The sequence below is a fragment of the Theobroma cacao genome, chromosome 3, assembly GCF_053813885.1.
Source record: "Theobroma cacao isolate CCN51 chromosome 3, ASM5381388v1, whole genome shotgun sequence".
In the NCBI taxonomy this organism is placed as follows: Eukaryota; Viridiplantae; Streptophyta; class Magnoliopsida; order Malvales; family Malvaceae; genus Theobroma; species Theobroma cacao.
Genome location: NC_142641.1, coordinates 40,668,450 through 40,688,753, shown reverse-complemented (window position 1 = coordinate 40,688,753; position 20,304 = coordinate 40,668,450). Strand labels below are relative to the sequence as shown.

Genomic DNA, 20,304 nt, shown 5'->3' with positions numbered 1-20,304 from the left:
AATCCCATTGTCATTTGACAAGATCTAGGCATGTGGCTTGCAATTTTTCATAAGTTTATTATGAGAGAAAGCGCAGGAAGCAGCCAAGCTTACAACCCAATGGTGAGACCATCGTAGACGTGATTCAAGTATTCATTGTGATGCACCTCCACTATTATCACAAGGTGAAAATGCCCTTTAGCAGCCCATAAAATGGTACAACTCGTGTGTTAGATCATCAGATATATTTTGAAGAGGGAGGGAGATATACAGTCATTGATTTCCAGCTGATGAACAAAAGCTATAGGTGTATGCAAAGGGGAGAAAAACACATGCCCCTGCTCATAAATTCCAAGAAAATTAAACGTCTTCTAGTCTCCGGCTGACTTAAATGGGTTCTCAAAGATGCTCAATACAGTATTGTCTTCAACAACGGACCATATTACGAACCACTACTCGGTTTTAAGACACACAAACGTTAAAGGGAAATGAAACAAAAGATATGACTGTTCTTCTCAACTAACTGATAAAACCACCAATTCACCCTTCAAAACGGGTAAGAAACTGTGTAGTAATAAGCTACTCTTTCTTAGTGAAGTTACGCACTGCAATAGCCAAGCCCAGGATCAGGAGGGGTACCAGAAACTGTAGGATCTTAATGATAAACTCTGGGGTCTTATCAGGATTGTAAGGGGTTTGCAGTGGTGGAATGTAGGTGCGCTTAGCTGGAACAGTTTTTGAATCAATATCGCCTATGTAGTATTTTTTCATCATGTCTCTTGCAGAATCACTGTGCCCCACGTCTTCAAAATCATTAGTGGCATCCTTCCCTGAAAAATATCATGATGTAACTACCAAATTCAGGCTTAATTCAGTAAAATTAATTAAAGAACCAAATATAAAATATTGTAAAAAAAATTACCGGTTGCTGACAGCAACACTTCATCGCCTCCAGGGTGATCATCCATGAATGGAGTTACATCATACACCTATATAAAGGGAAATCACAATTATAATCAATAGCATAATGCAAAATTTAACTCCAAATATGTTGTTCTTGTCACATTTGTCATTTAACTTTTAAACATTGAACAAGATACATATTTGTTCATAAAGCTTTCTCTACATAAAAAAAAAAATAATATCCAAATTTAAGGATTGTTCGATATATTGCAAAAAGTTCATCTGCATTTGCCCAAAATCGTAACTTTCACCTAATGTAGTCAATTAAAGGTGGCATTGTACTCCTCAATTTTCAGCTGACACAGTGTATATGTGATGATGAATGAGAGCAGATGTTATCAAACATAATAAGTAAACTACCACAAGTTAATTAACCAAAACTGTTTTAATGTTTTAATCTGTATATTTATTTAATTAATTCACATCACTCTTATTAAGTCAACTAATTCACCTTTCCAAAAAACAAAGTCAACTAATTCAAACTTCAAAATGACCTCCTATTTTCCACAAGGAATTGTTTTGTTTCAGCTGATAACAGGAGTTGTGCCTGTTGAAAACTCACAATCTATCTGACAACCACCTTGGATGAAGCCACCCAAGCACAGGCTTTAGCCCCCAATTTGGAGAGATCTCAATTTTAGAAAAAAATTATAATTTTATAATAATTATAATATAATTAATTATATTAAAAATATATAAAAAATAAAAAATAATTAATAAAATTATTTTTTTTTTCATTTTTTTAATTATGTACTTAATAAATATCAATTTTCTATTACTTCCTTATTTTTATAATGTTTTTAATTTTCAGCTATATTTTCTTATTTTCAATAAATTAACAATCATATGTATTTAATCATTTTTAACAGCTATTTTTTTCTCACTTATTTCTCTTATTACCAATCAACGTATTTAATGATTTTCAACAGTTATTTTTTTTTATATATAAAACTAATTATTTTTTTTTAATATATAATATCTGCTTTTAAAATCTTCCTTTCTCATTTACTCTTTCTTCTTTTAACTTCAATTTTTATTCAAAAAATACACAATAAGTCTATTATTTTATTATCTTCATAAAACTGTGAGCCTCATTTGTAATTTGTAATAAACATTCAACAATTAGGTATTATTGTTCTAATCTTTATAAATTTTTTTACTTTAATTTACAGATTTTTACTTTTAGAATAATATTAACAATTCTAATAAGTGTTGCTTCAAGATAAAGAAGTTTTTCAAAATTAAAATTAATAAAATCTTATTTAAGATCAATAATATTTTTAAAAAATAAAATAAATTAATTATATTATTAATTAAAAATTAAAAAAATTAATTATAAAAATTTAATTAAAAATTTTATATATCAAAAAGTTAAAAAAATAAATTTTTAATAATTTTTTTTAATTTCAATAAAAAAATCTCATTTAAATATTTCGCTTTAGGTATTTAAACTTATTAGGCCGGCCGCACCTGACAACCACAACCTCATTAGTGGCACCAAGAGTTGCAAGAACAGACACTAAAATTAAGATATTCATTAACATACTAATCCAACTACAACTGAGTAATTCCTGAAAAAGAAAAAAGGGCAAGCTTTACCTACCATGAAAACAAAGTTAGCTCTTCAATTTTCTACCCCTCCCCCCCCACCCTTCCCCACTACTTTCTTTTCTTTTCCACTTTTAGTTTCCTGGTCCCCCATTTTGAAGAATAACCAACAGGTATAAAACTAGATTCTCAAATCTAGAATTAAAATCATCTAACTATTAACTAACATACCTAAACTCATAATTCATCAATAATCGACCAAAACAATCGTAACCCAGAAATATAGACGAAAAATAGCATAGTTTTAAAATAGGAAAAGCAATTAAAAAATCTTCATAGAAAGACCAAAGACACTGATTAATAAAAGGAGAAAGATCTGACCTTCCCAGAAATAATCAGCCAACAGTCTTTGGTTTTGTTGTGCTTTGAAACCTCTTCGAAAGTGTGCATCTTTGGATCTGTAGCCATTTTTCACCACTGCCAATCAATACAAACAACAAAAATTGGAAACCCCTCCAAAAACTTACAAGCTAAAAAGCCTTAACGTTCAAAGCTGAGAGAGATCTGAATTACCCAGAAAGAAAGCTACAAATGCAACTTCTCACAAAAATAAAACAGCCAGAGAAAAACTCTGTAAAATCAAAGTCCAAAAGCCTTCACATATATACTTAAAAAGATGAGACGGAGGAATTAGGATGAAACAGAGAGACGAATCTAATTGACTTACGGGGCTTTTGAGAGATTCGAAAAAAGCTTTCAGCGTTCGCCCGTCTATGAAAGTCTGTCCTTGTTATTGTCAAAAAGACGATTCCAGCTCGGGCAACTGTGAGGATCTTCGCTTCTATTTATGTTGGTGAGGTGTCCCCAATGATTGCCAAAACGTCCATACAACTTTCAAAATTTACTGAGCCTGCCTCAGAAGGAGTGACGTTCGGGGAGGGTAGTTTTGTCTCTTCAGTAATTAAATTGTGCTGACAAACCAGCTGAACCCAAGTTCCCAACTAGTAGTATACATATGTATTTTCCGGCTGAACCCACTGAATTTGTGTGGTGTTTCGTGTTTGTCCTTACTTTTTCAATTGCTGGAAAATATAAAATAAAAAAAATAAAGGAGAAGGAAAAGGAGTCACCTTCAATTTCAATAGTTGTTTTTGTTGAATTTTACATAAATGTGACTTTAGGGTTTTGACCATTTAAATTTTACATTATTTTTTTGTTTTTGTTGAATTGTCCATATGACCATGACCATGAATTACTTAAAAAATTTGGAGTTTTCTCTTATTATTACTTTTTAAAAGTAACAGCTTTCTTGCCAGAAATAAATACATATTTGGTTGTAACCCATGCCCTATATCAAATTTTAAATTCATAAAATACAATGGGCTTCAAGTACTTTCGATAATACTGTTCGTAATTATTTTTTTCACATTAAGAGTTTTTGTGATTTTTATTAATTTTAAGATCGACTTAAATTTAATGAGTGACGTATTACATACTTTAAAATCTCAAATTGTAAAAATTTTAACTTATATATAAAACTCATAAATAAAAATTAAAAAAAAAAAGAAAATTTAGAGGGAAGAAAATATAATGATAAAAAGAGAGAAATTTGAGTCTTGTTCCAAGTTGATAGCCACTTATAATTTCCTAAAGTAATGCGTGGAAAAGGCAAGCCTTATTCCAGCCTATAGGTCCCCCTTGCGGATAATAATGTGCCCAATTCCTTATTGGTTTTCTAAAAGATATTATTAAAAAGATGACCCAACTAATATAAGACTTTTCAATGGCTGGTTTCAAATTTCCCATCCATGGTGCTTTTTTGTTTTTTTTTTTTTTTTGTCTTTATGGTAATCTGAGAATTAAATATATTGACGTACTCCTAAAGAAAAAAGTTTTTTTTTTTGTTTTTGGGTTCGAAAGTCTAAGCTAAGGCCTTCACTAATGATTTTTCCGTTGCTTGGACTTAGAAAAAACGAGGTGGAATTAATAAAAAAAAAAACGGCGTGCTCTCTTTTGAATCTTCACAAGTTTGGACATCGGCTGGTTTTTATGTTGAAAACTAGAATGGAAAGCAATTTGGTAGTTGAAAGTGAAGTCAGCTTTCTTTTTTGGGAACTAAACATCCAGGATTTTCAATCCAAGCCCACAAGATGTTTTTTTTTACCCTCTTGGGAATGAGGGACATCAAGTGGCTATGGCCAAAAGTGTGTTTTGTTTACATATGGGTTCAGTTTTTAGTGGTCGGTGTCAAATCTACAAACTTAAATAGAGATTCCGGGCTAAGCCATTGGGCCTCACAATCTTTCGTGGGAGCCGAAAGTGGCATTAACGGCGCGCAAGACTGGAACCAATCTAGGACTTGTGCAAAATAAAGGGCCCCTAGTATGTGAAGTAATGTTCTAAGCGAAGGCGATGGTCTTGACTAGTCTTTACCCTTGCAAGAGATTTCATACTTTGAACTTGTCCCTAAATCCTGACATCTAACGCCAGGAATTGCTTTCGGGTGTTAGCCTTAAGGGACCACTGAGAAGATATGATCCTTCACTCATATCTTCTATTCATCACAACTTCCCATCATATAATGGCCACATATATAAGCATAAAAGGTTGACTATCACGGATATACTTAATCAAAACTCAAATCACTGATAAAGTAAGCGTTTCTTTCAATTCAGTTTACTGTCAAAATTTCAATTCTCTATTTTAATTTCATCACTTGAGTTAGGCCCAAATGATAATAAGTTTAAGTTCATATTCTAATTAAGTTTTATATATGTTATAATTTAATTTATGCATCAATTGAATATATAAATCAAGTACACCTAAGTTTTGATAAATATAAGTTTTAGGTCAAGTTTGAATAAGTTTGGTTATCTTTCTAAATTGGGTTTAAACTTGAAAAATATAATTCAATTGAATTCCAATCAAGTTCCAGTCTAAAGATCTGTAGCTTAAGTTAAATTCAAAATCTTTTGTGTTGACTACACAGAATTCTATTAACTCCTAATTTCTGATCCCATCAGTGAGGAAAATGTTTGTTCTTCCATTGTTCAATCTTCCCTTAAGAAACATAAAGACAAAAGGCTTTACTAAATGCCACAAAACTGCAGTCTTTATGTTGAATGTTAATCCCATGAGCTGATATAAGCTTTTCTGTTGATTCTCAGCAAAGCCCAAGGAAGTTCATTCCCATCAGAGTAGACTTGCAGCATTGTTTCCTTTGCTAACAATTTCTGGCTATGTAGCTGTTATTCACACTCTGACTCTGCTAGCAAAAAGGAAAAAGCAAGAAATGTTCATGGCTTCATGCATACAGCAAAATAGAAATGTCATTGATTATTGATATGCTCTTGTATATATATACAACTCTTCATGTAAAAGTACATATAATTAAGCAAAGGGCTGTTCCATATTTTGACGTACAAACAAGAAGTACTGTATCCAGCAAGACAAGTAAACTGTATCAATGACTGTGCAAGTAAACAGAAAGGATGCTTCACATTGGGAAATCATATATGGAATTGATCCTTATTGTTCACCTAAGCTGATTTCTTATTACAACCTTTTGATATACCTCACAGCTAACTAATTTTTCCTGCCACTTCAGGCATGTACAAAGTGCTACTTTAGAGCAGCTTAAATACATATATCTAAAATTTTGCCTTTGCACAGCTTGTGTAGTTGTGTATCAACCCTATTCTGGTCGGTAATCCATTTTGCATTTCAACTATGATTAATTTTTCCTAACTGCAACTAACAAAACCTCTCTGGTCTCTTTCTTTCTCTCTGTCCTCATAACATAGTCTATGTTGTTGCCAGGAAGTTCATGCAGATCGGAGGACGAACCTTAAACAAAGCAAGGATGGATGAAGGAAGAAGCCACAACCCATCTCCGCATATCAAGCCAGAAGCAACAGCAGGAATCATCAAACCTGCCTTCTTTCCGTTTAGCTTGTGCCATGCAAACACAACCAAGCTCCCCACACACATATCAATTGCAAAATAGGCACCAACTAGGAAAGGCACAGCCATAGCCATTGGAAGGGGAGCCCATTTCCCAATATTCTTGGGAGTAAAATCTCTCAACAAGTTGGCTGCTATGGCGAAGGAAAAGAACCCATAGCAGAGCTGCAAACAATGCTGGGGAAGGGCAGAGAAGCCTTGAACACCAAGAATTGCCATATTTCGATAAATGAGGGCATATGGGGCTTTGTATTCACTATCAGGGTTCCCCACATCAAAAGCTTTATAGAATAGAAAGAATGTAAGAGGAGCTACAACACAGCCAATGGCTGTTCCAATTGCCTGGCTGAGGAGCATGGACCTTGGAGAAGTGAGAGTTAGATGACCAGTCTTGAAATCATGCATCAAATCAGAAGAGATAGAAACAATGGACTTAATAAGACCACAGCCCACGAGTCCTGCAACCACACCATTTTCCTTTCCAGACAAGGCAGCTAGCACAAAGAGGGCTACTTTTCCATAATTATAGGCCATGTTAATGTCAGTCAGACCAGCACCATAAGCATTGCAGAAGCTTAGAGATGGTGCAAGAATGTAAGCAACAACTACATAATACCACTTTAGTTCAGGGAACATCAGAGGTATCACAATGATGGAGATGATAGAAAAAAGGGTGTATCCTAAACATGCTACCCACATAGGAATGCTCTCTCTTACAAATAGTTCATTTCGCTGAAGAACATCCACATGCTGCTTCTGGCTATCAGAAACTGCGTTACAAGCAAATTAAGTTAATAAAGTTGTTATTCTGTATTGACAGCAATATGGAGAAAGAAGAGTTAGTTAAGTTTTTATTCTCCAACGACTCTATGAGACAATGGTGAACCATCTCTGGTTTAGCACTTCCCAAGTTAAATGAGCACTGTTGCAGCATGTCAAATCATGATAAAAAGGGGCAGTCCACCACCTCAATGTGAAAACAGAATATTTGGATTGCTTAAGTACCCTTGTAAAATGAAATCAGCCCCTCTAGCACCGGATGAAATTGTAGCTATAACTAGTGAGGAGAAAATTGTTGAAGTGCTAAGCTGGACAAGAGCCAAAGAAAAAGACATGTTATGAAGTTGATGGTTTACATGTTTTGCTGTTGTTATTTTTCACTCTGACGTGAATGCTTCTGGCAGTGAAAAACAGTATCTTCAGAAAATTGTAGAGCCCATCCCCCAGGATTAGAGCAATAGAAATAAATACCTGAGTGACGAGTGGAAATAGTGAGAAATGAGTTCGAAAATTGGTTACAAGTTATTATTAAGGGAGAAGCTCTGCTTTCAAAATGAAAAGAAAATGTCTCTGCAGACCTTGTAACCATTTAGACTCTTCATGCTGCTTTCTGGCAAAGTAGCAGTGAACCACTCTCCCTTGAGCCCGCCTATTAGTGGCCACATTACCCCCCAGGAAAGCACCGCTCCAAGGAGCAAAGATAAGTTTACAAGATGTGAACAGATCATTCCTGCTCCTATGTAAGTCATACTGAAATCAAAGTAAAATCTGCAAAATTGGATTTTCGCTAATTAATGATTATGGCAAGATATATGAGTGGTAAGATGAAAACATGGAGAAGAGAAAATTTAGAGTACGCACGAGTTTTTCCACGCTTTCAAACCAAATGTAGGAAACTGAGCAAATCCACATCTATCTCCACCTGCATAGAACCATTGGAAGAAAGCCCAGAGGAAACTGAGTGAAAAGAATTTCAGAAACCCATGCACCTGCTTCCTGCAAGATGAATCATTACATGTTTGTGTTATGTCACACTCAAAACCTGTTTGGTGTTTAATTTGAGAAGAAAAGAATTCAGAATGGTAGATTCATACTTAGCTATCTTGTCTCCCTTAGGGGTATGAAACCCATTTATCAGAACAGCGGTAGCAGTTCCACTTGGGTAAGTCAATTTGTAGTCAATTATCATTATCTGACAGAACAAAAATCGCATGACCAGATTATTGCATGTCTGAAAAGGGAAATCATTGTTGACTATAAAGATGATTCAATGATCTTAACGAATTAAGACCTGGATTACCAACTAAGACTCAATGAAATCGCTGCAAATGAATCTATCATCAATTTATCTTGGAAACACTGAATAGAAAGAAAGGAAAACAGAAGAATAGACGCACCTTTCTTAGAGGAACCAATGCCAAAAGCCCAACAAAGCTGCTCACAAAGAGAAAACCGATCATCCAACCAATCCCAGGTTCCTTGATGCTCCCTGGATTATTGCCTGCTGAATCAACGCCTGCTTGCTCATATGTCTTCCTGTTTAAACCCAACAGATATGAACCAAAACCACCTGCATTCAATAATTGATGGAGAAAACAAAAACAAGTGAAATGGTATCAATAAAATTTACCCAAAAGGAAGAAAATAAGGACTGCAAACAACAAATTAACTTGATAAGAGAACACAGACCTCCAACAGCAATACTATAACAAGCAACCGCACAGGTTTGAATTATAGTATTCTCTTGTCGAGTAAATGGAGTTGCAACAAATCCAGCCTTTTGAAGCAGTTTAGTCCACGACCTAACAAGTACAAAGGCAAGAAGAGCAGCCGAGACATTGAGGTTGGGAACTAGCCCGGTTGTGAGGTTGAGCTTCATGACTATCACACTGTATATGATACCAATAAGGAAGCTAGCAATAAGCCCTCGTATTGTTATCTGTCTCATCCAGGGTGCAATTCTCTTCAAATCCTCTGTCTCGGTATTCTTCTCTTCTAGATCTTCTCTCTCCACTCTCTCAATCTCCTTCATCTCTTCCATGTTCGTGGTTCCCATTGGATGGATAAAATCTGGTTCTTACAAAGCGTAACTAATCAAAACAAATATCTCATTTTCAGCAGGTTCAGTTGAAAGCGGGAACAGATACAGTGAAACTCAACTTATACAGCCACCAAAGATCTTACCTCAGTGAGCAGCTTTTTCTTCTTCTTGCTTTCCTCTTTTGCTGGAGTTCAGCAAAGACCAGACCCTCGGAAAAAGACTTAGACAGGCTCAAATTTGTTACATCTAATTCTTCGCCATCGTATTGACTGGAATTCATTAAATAACATCAAATTGGGATTGGCTTTTCAGTTTTTGTAATCTAAGAACATACCAAAGAAGCAATAAAATACTCACTCATTTCTTACCTTCTGCGTATCACTCCTCGAGTTGAACCGCAAAACGCTCCAAACACAAGGAAAAAGAAACCGTTAATATCCAAGTTTAGTGTTTCAATTCAATGGATCGAGTAGTAATAAACACCCCAAGAGGACCACGAGCAATCCACAAGCCCCAGAAAAAGCCAAAGCGGTACTTAAATTCAATTCAATGCAATATCACCAGGGCATTGAATACCGCACCTGAGCCGAGATCACTCCAAAATCTTCAACAGGGTATCTCAAGATAAGCAAATCCAAGACTTTGCAATTTGGCAAAGTTTAAATTGCTTGGTCTTATATCATAGTAACCACAGGTTACCAACGGGTCCAACCCCAACAGCAAATATAGCAGTAAGAGTTCAAGACCCTTTGCATGTACTACAGAGTAGTACAAAACATGCTTTGCAGTACATTTCTCAACCTTCCACCATTGACCCGGACACATCTCAATATATGTTTGTTTGGACATAAATTTTGATCCTTTACGTTGAATCCCATCAAAGCAAGTATTCCAATTTACAGAGAGAGAAAGAGTGGGATAGAGATGGAAATGGAAATGGAAGTCATTTCGAAGTGATTCATTGGAACTAGTTCGACTACTTTGGCTTGAAAGCGCCGAGCACTGTCAAAAGGCGTGTGGCTTTCACGACATGGCACATTCAACAAAATTAAAATATGAAGGGTCAAACACTCAGAAAAAAGGTATAAACACTCAGAGATAGCAAATCCAGATAAAGACAGTGAAGGCCGTGGAAGGGTGCCGCTAATGGCGTCGGATCAAAGCCTTAGCCTGGCCTTAGATATATCTGTCTGTCAACAAGTGGACTTTTGTGATTCCGGTTTCATTGTCGAGCGTGGTTGTGACGCGCTCTCTTATAGAGAAGTGGGCTTGCCATCGAACAATTCTAGGACTTGTACACCATGTTGTCACAAAATTTAAGAAATCTATAATACCGTAACAAAAATCCTAACTGTCGGTAAAATATTTTTGTTTTCAAATTATTAAATAATAGTAAATGGTAAAAGGAAAAACAATAGTAGAGCTAAAACGACGACGCATATAATACAGAATGAGCAATAAAATCCGTTGAAGACTAAGAGTAATAATGTAATAAGGAGTAAGGAAGAACAAATAGACTTTCCTGGCGTGTAAGGCATGCAGACAGAAAGAATGTTTCAAGGACACCTTGTTTGCGCACGTGTCTTTCCTTAGAGTTGCTGAAGACGAGTGTTGAGTAAACCCGTACGTTTACTGAATAGTTTGATGAGTAAAATTAGGTTAGTTTACGTTCATTTTAACAAGGTAAATGAATGATTTTGACCAAGCTTGTTTATTATTCGATTAAGATCAAATAATAATATAATTATACTTTCGTAATAACTCTTTTCGTTTATTATTATTGATAGTTTCATTTATTTTAATTGAATCAAGCTCGAATATTATTTTAAAAATATTTATGAAACACAAAAACGACACGAATCCAAACAAAATTACGTTAACGAACCAAGCTCCAACATGAGATCATTCGCAGCCCTAGATGTTTAATCACTACCTATGCCTTTTTTTTTTTTTTTGTTATTATTATTCCTCGCCTTTTTCACTTTTCAAAAAAGGGATTTTTACACGTGGTAGTACCATATTTTTGAAAAGTTAATTTTGAGTAGGCCAATCGGAGGATGAAGCCAATTTGGAGACGCAAGGAATTTTTGTAACAGTTGAACTTTTTGTTCTTGTCACTTTGTCGGCATCATCTTCAAAGTTGAGGAGATACCACAAAATGAGGCTAGCAAGGAAGTAGCAGTCTCCATTGTAGTTTTGTGAACAGTGACGTTGATGGGTGAAACCAAAAAAACCCAAACTAGGTTGACACAAGTAGATTTGTGATAAATGACATGCCACTTTGGTTGGCACAACTAGACTAACCTAATTGTCTGAAGATGTTGTACTATAATTACTTCAAATCAAAGAGGGAAGTACAACGTGGAACTAAATTCAGTTGTTTTTTTTTCTTTTTTCTTTTTTGCCTATTTGGAGATAATTTTATTGAGACACGATCATGGCAAAAAAGAATTTAAGACAATTGCATCGGCTCATTATTTCTATTGAGTAATGATAGTCACATGGACTAATACTATATTAGGATCCTAAACTTAAATAATAAATTATCATTACTATTATTATTATTGCACGTGGAAGGAATTCATAATTTTAACAGAGCTTATGTTTCTGTGTCCTTTCCGTTGCTTTTTAAAACAAAAAATAAATAAATACATAGGTACCCCATCAAAAAAAAATATAATAGCAATATTGTTGTTAGTATTTTTTTTTTAGTCTCTTTCCACTTTTCTTTTGGTCCCCTCACGTTAATTAATGTTAAAAGTAGAGTGGTATGTATCAAAAGCCAAAAGGTTTGCTAGTGGAACGTGACCATAAGATTTATAAATTAGCAATTTGGATTGGATATTCTTTTTTATCTTTTATCTTTATTCAGTATTAAAAACTTTTATTTTCTTTGTCTTGGCCTTTTTGTTTATTTGGGCTTGGACTGAGGGCCGAGGAGTAGAGAGATGAGTTCGCTTCATTTGGAGTTACGGCCCATCCTACCGAAGGGATGCAAGACCCAACGGGCTGCGCAGTAGCCCAGCAAAAATTTAAAATAAAAATGGAAAAAGAAATGGAATTTACCGGAAACCTCATATCATATGACGTCAAGAAGGCAACGACTCCCTTCTCGTTTCTGCTTCCTTATACACGAGAGTACCGACCAAGTTAACCAAATTAAAGCCTATTCCCTTTCCTTCATCGCCAAGTACTTTCTTCGAAGCGAAAACCTCTTCGTCTTCTATATTAAAACCCTAATTTATTATCCAAGTACTGTTATTAATAAGATTTTTATGATATATAATATACTGAAAAAATAAATTATATGTGAAAGATGGGTTCATCGTCGTCGGAGACAAAGTTCCTGCAAGAACTGATTTTGTACGCTGCCAGCGCCGCCCTTAGTTGCTTGGTCCTCTTCGCGGGGCTCCGACACCTCGACCCGAACCGGGAGGCTTCTAAAAAGGCACTCGAGCAGAAGAAGGAAATTGCCAAGCGCTTGGGTCGTCCTTTAATTCACACCAATCCTTACGAGGTACTTTTATTTGGAAATGAAGAAAATGGTTATATTTATATGTTTCCTTTTAGGTCAAAGTGTAATTTTATTGTAAGCTTCGTTAATTTGTGAGTATTTTCTTAGGGTTTTCTTTAGTTGGAATGGAATTTAAAGCTGAAATTTATTGTTCAAAAATTGCAAAAGTTTGTTTGTGCGAATTTAAATCAGTGTCTTTTATCTGAATTTGAGTAGTGAATCATTGGAGCTTGCTAAAGGGAAAGGGATATGAGGGTAGCTTCCTTTTGATTGTTGCTGTTTGTTATTTGCTATGTTGCTATTAAGCCAAAGCTAATGGTAAAAAGTGAAATTATACTCGACTAAAAATCATCAGCACACAGCGAGTTCAAACATAGTTGTTCCATATAGATGTAAAATAATGTGTTTTGTTAGGGTTTGCTTGGCACCATTGTACAGTCCTACCACACTAGATTCTGGCATAGTCATGAAAGCTAAAATGTAAAAGCAAAAGCAAATTTTCCTACCCTATTTTCACAATTACCATCAAGGTTCTAATTAACAAAGAAGTCATCCACACTAATGGAGAATAGTTGACCAGCCACTTACTAATAAACTCTGCAGAAATTGGAATGCTAACTCATGATCATGCATATTTTCAGACTTTCTTGCAGCCTTTAGCGTATAGTTTCCTTATTGGTTTTCTTTGTGATGTTTGTAGTTTGCTAGTGGTTTCCTTTCTTCTTTTTATTATGTTTGTCTATATCCAACCTACTATTTGTCTAAAAATATCTTATCTCCAGACACATGCGTACAGAATTTATTTTGAATTCGTGCATGGTATATTCAGTTAGCATCCTACTTGATACATCCATAATATAGACTGTTGGAATATTTGCTTTGAGATATAATGTTAGATTAGAAGTAAGGGGTCCTAACTGTTAACTTTTATGGTTGTGGCATATCTGTACTTTTTTCACTGTAACAGGATGTAATAGCATGTGATGTGATAAATCCTGATCACATTGATGTGGAATTTGAGTCTATTGGAGGATTAGAATCCATCAAGCAGGCTCTCTACGAACTAGTGATTCTTCCATTACGGAGACCTGAGCTGTTTGCACATGGAAAGCTTCTTGGTCCTCAAAAAGGGGTTTTGTTATATGGACCCCCGGGTACTGGAAAGACCATGCTTGCTAAAGCCATAGCAAAGGAGTCTGGAGCTGTTTTTATAAATGTGAGGATTTCAAATCTGATGAGCAAGTGGTTTGGTGATGCACAGAAACTTGGTTAGTATTTATTAGGTTTGCTCTATTCCTTGTGGTTCTAGGGCTTTTTGCATTTCTTTTGACTATACCTGGATTTGTATCATTATAGGGAATTAAAATTGTACCGTAATCTGTATTTTTTGGGTTATTATTTGTTCTGTTGAGTTTAACATTGGTAAAAAGAACTCTTCTAAGAGAAGGTTCACCAATTCAACAATGCTAAGGTCATGCCAAATGGTTTCATACTATGTTTTTTGCTTGAGGCCTCAAAAATGGTTCTGTCATCTAAATATATCCTGGAAATACAATGTCCAGTCTTCTTCTTCTTTTAATTTTTTAAAAATATTTTTTGATGGCCTGCATTGTTTTAAAATCTACTCTGCCATGATTACGAGAAAATTTACTCTGAAAATTCTCCTCACTCCCCAAAAAAAGAAAAAGATGAAAATGGTCATCGCATATGTAAGTATCAGTAAGCTGGCCTTCCTTATCAATTAATCATCATTTCATTTGCCTTTCGCAATGGATGTAAAGCCTCATACAGGTCTGTTCATTTTATGTCTCAGATTGTATTGTTTATTTGCTCTTCTACTTTTGCAGTGGCCGCTGTGTTTAGCTTGGCTTATAAACTCCAGCCCGCTATTATATTCATTGATGAGGTTGACAGTTTTTTAGGACAGCGTCGTAATACAGATCATGAAGCAATGACAAACATGAAGACTGAGTTCATGGCTTTATGGGATGGTTTTACTACTGATCGTGAGTATTTTTTACCTAAAAAGCTGTTATTGTCTAGTATCTTTCCCCACAAAGTACTGTCTTTTGTTTGTTTTGTGATGAAAGGCTTAAGTACTATTTTTAAATTTATTATATAAAATTTAATGATTGTGTATTGTTATGCAGAGAATGCACGAGTTATGGTTCTTGCTGCAACGAATCGTCCTTCAGAACTAGATGAAGCCATACTCAGGCGTCTTCCCCAGGCTTTCGAGATTGGAATACCTGATCGCAGGGAGAGGGCTGAGATACTGAAGGTGATTTTGAAGGGTGAGAAGGTTGAAGAAAGCATCAACTTTGACTACATAGCGAGTTTGTGTGAAGGGTACACAGGTTCAGATCTTCTTGAACTCTGCAAGAAAGCAGCATACTTTCCTATCAGGGACTTACTAGATGATGAGAAGAAAGGAAAGCCGTCTGGAGTAAGTATATTTATTATATTTCTTTTTTGTGTCAATGTGCTGTGCTTTCTCAAGTTTTGCAGAGGTTAAGCATATCTCTGAATGATCTCACTCATCATCTTAAACCTATGAATTTTCTGTTCAAAATATATATTAGTTGAGGTAGCTCTTGTTTCTGTTGTGTGTTGAGGAACTGAATCAAACTTCTCCCTTTTGTCACAAGTACTTGCTTTTGATGGAATGGCGTAGATGATGAGATTCTAGGAAGATCTTTTTATTATCTTAAACATATATCTATGAATAAAAGTTCTATTTGCATGCAGAATTGATGAACTTTGGTATCTTACCTTTAACCTTCGTATCTTTAGCTACATATCATTAATTATTTATCTTATTAAGTTTCTTCTCCATGTTCCATTATTTGTTTTTCAGGCTCCAAGGCCATTATCACAGACTGATTTGGAGAAAGTACTTTCCACATCAAGGAAGACCGGGTCTGCTGCAAATGAATATAGCAGGTTAAGTTCACAGTTATCTGGATGGTCAAGGCAGAAAGAATCAGATGATTATCAGGTTCAAGCTGCAATCAGTGAACTCTCCAAGCTTGTAGTTTCTCAAATTGTTAACCTTCAATCAGATTCGCAGGATGCCTGAAATTCTCATCTCTATAACTCAGATTTTGGTGCTCAGTCTGGTGTTCTGTAATACTATGCTTGGAAAATTAGATTCTTTTTCCTGGCAAAGCATTTATTAACATTTGAGGTGACATCTTATGTAAAGCTTGTGATGGCAGCTTTGAAACAATAAGAACTGTTATAGTTACTAAGTTATTCATTTAAAGTAACTTTCAATTTGCCTTTGGGTGCCTGGGCTCCAATTTTTTCCCCCCCATAATTTTAGATGCAGCAATGCCAATGGAGCTTGCGAAAGTTAGCGAGTGAAATCTTTTGGTTGTAATATTTTAGAAACTCTGTTGATACAGTTTAATGGGGATGTTATGTGGTGGACCACTGTTAAGACTGGTTTGGTGTTCTATTGTGCTTTTTGTTGCTTGATATGGAAGATCCCTGAAACAAGAATGGTTCTAGTCATTTTGGGGTTAGGTTTGGGGGTTGGAGCTCCCATGTTATAATGTGAAAGCAATAATATAATGTTGAATTCATGTTGTACTCATCATTAGTGGTTGCTTTTCAGAGTCTTTTGTTCATATGATTTGCAGGCTGCAACAGCCAGGAATGATTGTTGAGGCTAATTTATAAAGAGCCGGTGATGGCATGGGGGTGGGTTGGAGTCCCAGTACTTGGTACCATTTTAAAGCTGGCGGGTCCAGCCGTACCTTGGCTTATCTCATGCCTTGGATGTTGCAACTTTGCAAGCCTTTCCCAGCTGTCTTATGCTGCCTTTAGGCTTTATCATAAATGCAGGTTCTGACCTCGAGACTTCTTTTAAGCAGGGAAATTTACACATATAATGCATAATTGACTGCTAAAATTATTTCCCAAATCATTTAACATTGATTAAGACGAGTTTTTGTCAACTGCTTTTTTTGTTCATGGTATAAATGTTGTTTCTTTTCTTTTGCAAAATCTGATATCTAGCGGACAACTCATAGAGATTTGTGTCAATCTAAATTGGTAATTAGATTTGAGATTTTTTTAAATATTCTAAAATTATTTTTCATAATTTTTTTTTTTACTTTTTGGCATTAAATATAATTATTACTTTCTCCGTTTTCATTGTGTTTGATTATTTTTTTCTTTTCTGAATGTCTCAAAATTATATTTTTTTAACATCTACTATTTTTACTTTTTTATATTTTTAAATTATTTTACAATATATTTTTACTGTTTGGCCTTAAAAATAATGAAGAATCAATTTTGTAAAAAAACAAAGTTTAATATTAAATACATTAAAATCAATTTTTTTAAAAAAAATATGTGAAAAGCAAATAAAAATAACAAATTTGAAACGAGGAGTGATTTCAGTTGACAATATTTTTGTCATAAACACTGTCAGTCAAGTCCTCGTTAGCGTCTGAGTTAAAAGAAAAGGTCCTCTTTCCTGTACTGTACACATTCGACAAATCTTATTAAGATTTTTTTTTTAAAAAAGAAATAATTGTTATAAAAATGTTAGAACATGTCATTCAGTTGGCAACTGGGAATCATTATAGTTTTGTTTGCAATCTCTTCATCTGTTTGTCCTGAATATGAATTTAAAATATAACGTATACAAACAACTTCAGAGCTTTTCTTTTAAAAGAAAAAGGAAGGAAAAAAGGCTGAGCTTGCTTGTTCAAAAGTCTCATAAATGCTTAGAAGACGACAATGCGTTGTAGGCTGTAAGCTTTGAATATGGCTCTGTTCTATCTATCGAATTCCCCCTACTTTCCAGTTCCCTTCCTTTTTTTTTTTTTTTTTCCCATCTTTTTTACATTTCTCCAGGCTTTTTATCTCTCTTGCATGATTTGGGCAAAGTCAAAAGTCTTTTTTGGGTGAGTTGTTCCTAGACAATTAGATCGGGACAATACCTTAATCTTAACCGTGATATGTGTTTCATCTGCCCAATTTAAAGCAGGCGGAGAAATCCAAAGGAACAAGCAGAAAAATATAGAGAAACTGGGTAGATTGCTAATTCTGTCATTTCGCGAACTTTGTATTTGGTTTTTTATTCAGACTCTATCCTTTTCTTAGAAGTGGAACAAATCAATAAGCATCAACTCTCCAAATAAATATTTCAAAATAATCCGAACCCGATATTCCCTCAACGTAGAGACTATAAACAACATAAAAACACGCTGCAGAATTTAGGTGAATTTAGTAGAAAGCAATCATCAATTTTAAAATTGCCACCAAATTCACGGAAAAATCAAAGCTCTCCTGTTCCAGTCAAAACCATTGAAAAAGGTGGCCACAAATGCAGCAGATTATTCAATTATAATTTAAGTCCTAATGCTAATAGTCTAGAGTCATAAGTCCAAAACTCTCTGCTTCTCGTGCCTTTGACCCTGGTGCACTCGCCGGCTCAAGCCGACTTAATTCGAAGTAGCCCCCATAAATGACATCCCCATTTCTCCTTTCATTGCCTCTCCATATTTGGTCTCCTCCCATCGGATCCAACCCCATCTTCACCCCCAGATGGTAAACATGATCCTGATATTGTTTGCGATCCTGGTCTTGTTTTTGATCCTCCGTTTTTTATCAAAAACATCCTTGTTACACATCCTTCTCAAGCTTTTGCGGTCTTTGGGAGACTGGTTTCATGTCTACCAATCCTACAGAGTCCCAGAGTTTAACGATCTTTTCCAGGACAACGAGCTCTATCACAAGGTTTCTACGTATCTGAACTCTCTCCCTTCCCTGGAAGACTCGGATTTCACCAATCTTTTCACCGGTTCCAAGTCCAATGATATTGTTCTTCACCTTGATACCAACCAGACGATTGGGGATACGTTTCTTGGCGCCAGAGTCACCTGGACCGTCGAGATATCGGAAAACAATAGAAGTAGAGTGTTCGTGCTGAGGCTGAGAAAGAACGATAAACGTAGAATTCTACGTCCGTATCTCCAACACATACTGTCTGCTGCTGATGATATTGATCAAAGGAAGAAAGAGATCAAGTTGCACATGAATGTTGAGAATTCATCGGGTCAGAATGGACGGTGGAGATCGGTACCGTTCCATCACCCAGCGTCTTTTGATACTCTTGTCATGGACGTTGATCTGAAGAATAGGGTCAAAGCTGATCTTGAAATGTTTCTCAAGTCAAAGCAATATTATCATAGGCTAGGCCGTGTTTGGAAGCGGAGTTATCTTCTATATGGCGCGTCCGGAACAGGAAAATCCAGCTTTGTCGCTGCTATGGCTAGGTTCCTCTCTTTTGATGTGTATGACGTTGATTTGTCAAAAGTATCAGACGACTCTGATTTAAAGATGCTCTTGCTGCAAACAACCAGTAGGTCTATGATCGTGGTTGAGGATCTTGACCGTTTCTTGATGGAGAAATCAAGGAATGTGAGCTTATCAGGGATACTGAATTTCATGGATGGAATCGTATCTTGTTGCGGCGAGGAACGGGTGTTGGTATTCACAATGAACAGCAAAGATCAGGTCGACCAAGCGGTTCTGAGGCCGGGGAGGATTGATGTTCACATACAATTTCCACTATGTGATTTCTCTGCCTTCAAGAGTTTGGCTAATAGTTACTTAGGTGTCAAGGAACATAAGCTTTTTCCGCATGTCGAAGAGATTTTCCAGGGAGGGGCTAGTTTAAGTCCGGCTGAGATTGGCGAGATCATGATTTCTAACAGGAGCTCGCCAACTCGGGCCCTGAAATCAGTCATCACAGCTTTGCAAACCACGGCCAGCAATGCTAAAAAGGTCAGTAAAAGATTGAGTGACAGTGAATCCGTTCGAAATTCAGACGATACGGGTGATCAAGGAAACCTGTTGAGTCGGGACAATTCAGTAAGAGAATTTCGAAAATTATATGGACTTTTAAAGATGGGGAGTAGGAGAAAAGAGGAGCCTTTAGATTTAGGTTCAGTTGACAAAGAAGGTTCAAGACATGAAGCTTAAAGCTTGTAACAAAAAGAATTTTCAATGAATCAAAATTTTTTTTTTTATTAATTTGTGATTCTGCAATTTGGAATATCGCTTTGTAGATACCCCTTACAGGGAGAATGAGATTTATCAAATTACGTCTAGTTTTTGATGTAGCTTTGGAATATATTACCTTTTTTGTTGAAGAATATTGTATAAAATACTTAGTTAACAGTAGTTGGCCTCTGTTTCCAGTCTCTGCCCAGGTGCAAGGAGATAATGTGGATTCTCCCTGCCTCTGTTTTTCCCTATCCTGAATTCAATTTCTAGCCAGAGCTGACCTCCTATCTGCCTTGAATCCAATAATTTCGTATGGGGTTCATTATTGCAGTGCTTGTTTTCACCAGTCTAAGCCTTTGCCTTTAGGATGGGGACCTAACAGAACAGAATACAGATTCCTAGTTTAATGACTTGGGCAAAAAGTCATAGATTAAAATATATCAACCAGACACAGAGGGAAGTCACGCTGCAGTGTAGCCTTAGTCTAGAC

At 35.7% G+C, this 20,304-nt stretch overlaps 3 protein-coding genes and 1 pseudogene across 10 annotated transcripts; 2 read left to right on the top strand and 2 right to left on the bottom strand.

Moving 5' to 3' along the window:
- Positions 1 to 289: 289 nt before the first annotated feature.
- Positions 290 to 3,376, bottom strand: LOC18605832 (cytochrome b5). 3 transcript variants are annotated; one of them, XM_007039101.3, is made up of 5 exons: positions 3,218 to 3,313; positions 3,064 to 3,121; positions 2,872 to 2,967; positions 902 to 968; positions 290 to 809 (listed from the first exon to the last, which is right to left on the bottom strand). In XM_007039101.3, the coding sequence occupies exons 3-5, from the start codon at positions 2,956 to 2,958 to the stop codon at positions 559 to 561; spliced, it is 405 nt and encodes a 134-aa protein (XP_007039163.1). In that variant the 5' UTR covers positions 2,959 to 2,967; positions 3,064 to 3,121; positions 3,218 to 3,313; the 3' UTR covers positions 290 to 558. The 3 variants fall into 3 exon arrangements, with proteins under 3 accessions (XP_007039163.1, XP_007039164.1, XP_007039165.2); XM_007039102.3 differs by lacking the exon at positions 3,064 to 3,121 and having other exon boundaries at positions 3,218 to 3,376; XM_007039103.3 differs by lacking the exon at positions 3,064 to 3,121 and having other exon boundaries at positions 2,872 to 2,948; positions 3,218 to 3,346.
- Positions 3,377 to 5,991: 2,615 nt separating this feature from the next.
- On the bottom strand, positions 5,992 to 10,334 carry LOC18605831 (metal-nicotianamine transporter YSL3). Of its 6 annotated transcripts, XM_088804159.1 has the most exons (10): positions 9,856 to 10,333; positions 9,643 to 9,679; positions 9,418 to 9,543; positions 8,923 to 9,323; positions 8,631 to 8,803; positions 8,328 to 8,425; positions 8,095 to 8,229; positions 7,812 to 8,001; positions 7,590 to 7,704; positions 5,992 to 7,223 (listed from the first exon to the last, which is right to left on the bottom strand). In XM_088804159.1, the coding sequence occupies exons 4-10, from the start codon at positions 9,287 to 9,289 to the stop codon at positions 6,295 to 6,297; spliced, it is 2,007 nt and encodes a 668-aa protein (XP_088660285.1). In that variant the 5' UTR covers positions 9,290 to 9,323; positions 9,418 to 9,543; positions 9,643 to 9,679; positions 9,856 to 10,333; the 3' UTR covers positions 5,992 to 6,294. The 6 variants fall into 6 exon arrangements, with proteins under 6 accessions (XP_088660285.1, XP_007039162.3, XP_088660284.1 ...); XM_007039100.3 differs by having other exon boundaries at positions 8,923 to 9,303; positions 9,643 to 10,334; XM_088804158.1 differs by having other exon boundaries at positions 8,923 to 9,340; positions 9,632 to 10,333.
- A 2,021-nt stretch (positions 10,335 to 12,355) lies between these two features.
- On the top strand, positions 12,356 to 16,386 carry LOC18605829 (P-loop containing nucleoside triphosphate hydrolases superfamily protein). The gene is made up of 5 exons (XM_007039095.3): positions 12,356 to 12,791; positions 13,756 to 14,056; positions 14,636 to 14,794; positions 14,939 to 15,234; positions 15,646 to 16,386. The coding sequence occupies exons 1-5, from the start codon at positions 12,591 to 12,593 to the stop codon at positions 15,865 to 15,867; spliced, it is 1,179 nt and encodes a 392-aa protein (XP_007039157.3). The 5' UTR covers positions 12,356 to 12,590; the 3' UTR covers positions 15,868 to 16,386.
- Positions 16,387 to 18,177: 1,791 nt separating this feature from the next.
- Positions 18,178 to 19,841, top strand: LOC18605828 (AAA-ATPase At2g46620 pseudogene; annotated as a pseudogene).
- The last annotated feature ends 463 nt before the right edge of the window (positions 19,842 to 20,304 follow it).

Bases quoted from the DNA above. Each gene is read 5' to 3' on its own strand.
- LOC18605831 (XM_007039100.3), bottom strand. From the start codon at position 9,289: ATGGGAACCACGAACATGGAAGAGATGAAGGAGATTGAGAGAGTGGAG. The intron at 8,804-8,922 runs GTCTGTGTTCTC...TATTGAATGCAG, and splicing joins TTATAGTATTGCTGTTGGAG to GTGGTTTTGGTTCATATCTG. The intron at 8,002-8,094 runs GTGCGTACTCTA...CCAATTTTGCAG, and splicing joins TTGAAAGCGTGGAAAAACTC to ATTTTACTTTGATTTCAGTA.
- LOC18605832 (XM_007039102.3), bottom strand. From the start codon at position 2,958: ATGGCTACAGATCCAAAGATGCACACTTTCGAAGAGGTTTCAAAGCAC. The intron at 969-2,871 runs GTCAGATCTTTC...CCCTTTATATAG, and splicing joins GGCTGATTATTTCTGGGAAG to GTGTATGATGTAACTCCATT. The intron at 810-901 runs GTAATTTTTTTT...GATATTTTTCAG, and splicing joins AGTGTTGCTGTCAGCAACCG to GGAAGGATGCCACTAATGAT.
- LOC18605829 (XM_007039095.3), top strand. From the start codon at position 12,591: ATGGGTTCATCGTCGTCGGAGACAAAGTTCCTGCAAGAACTGATTTTG. The intron at 12,792-13,755 runs GTACTTTTATTT...TCACTGTAACAG, and splicing joins TTCACACCAATCCTTACGAG to GATGTAATAGCATGTGATGT. The intron at 15,235-15,645 runs GTAAGTATATTT...TTTGTTTTTCAG, and splicing joins AGAAAGGAAAGCCGTCTGGA to GCTCCAAGGCCATTATCACA.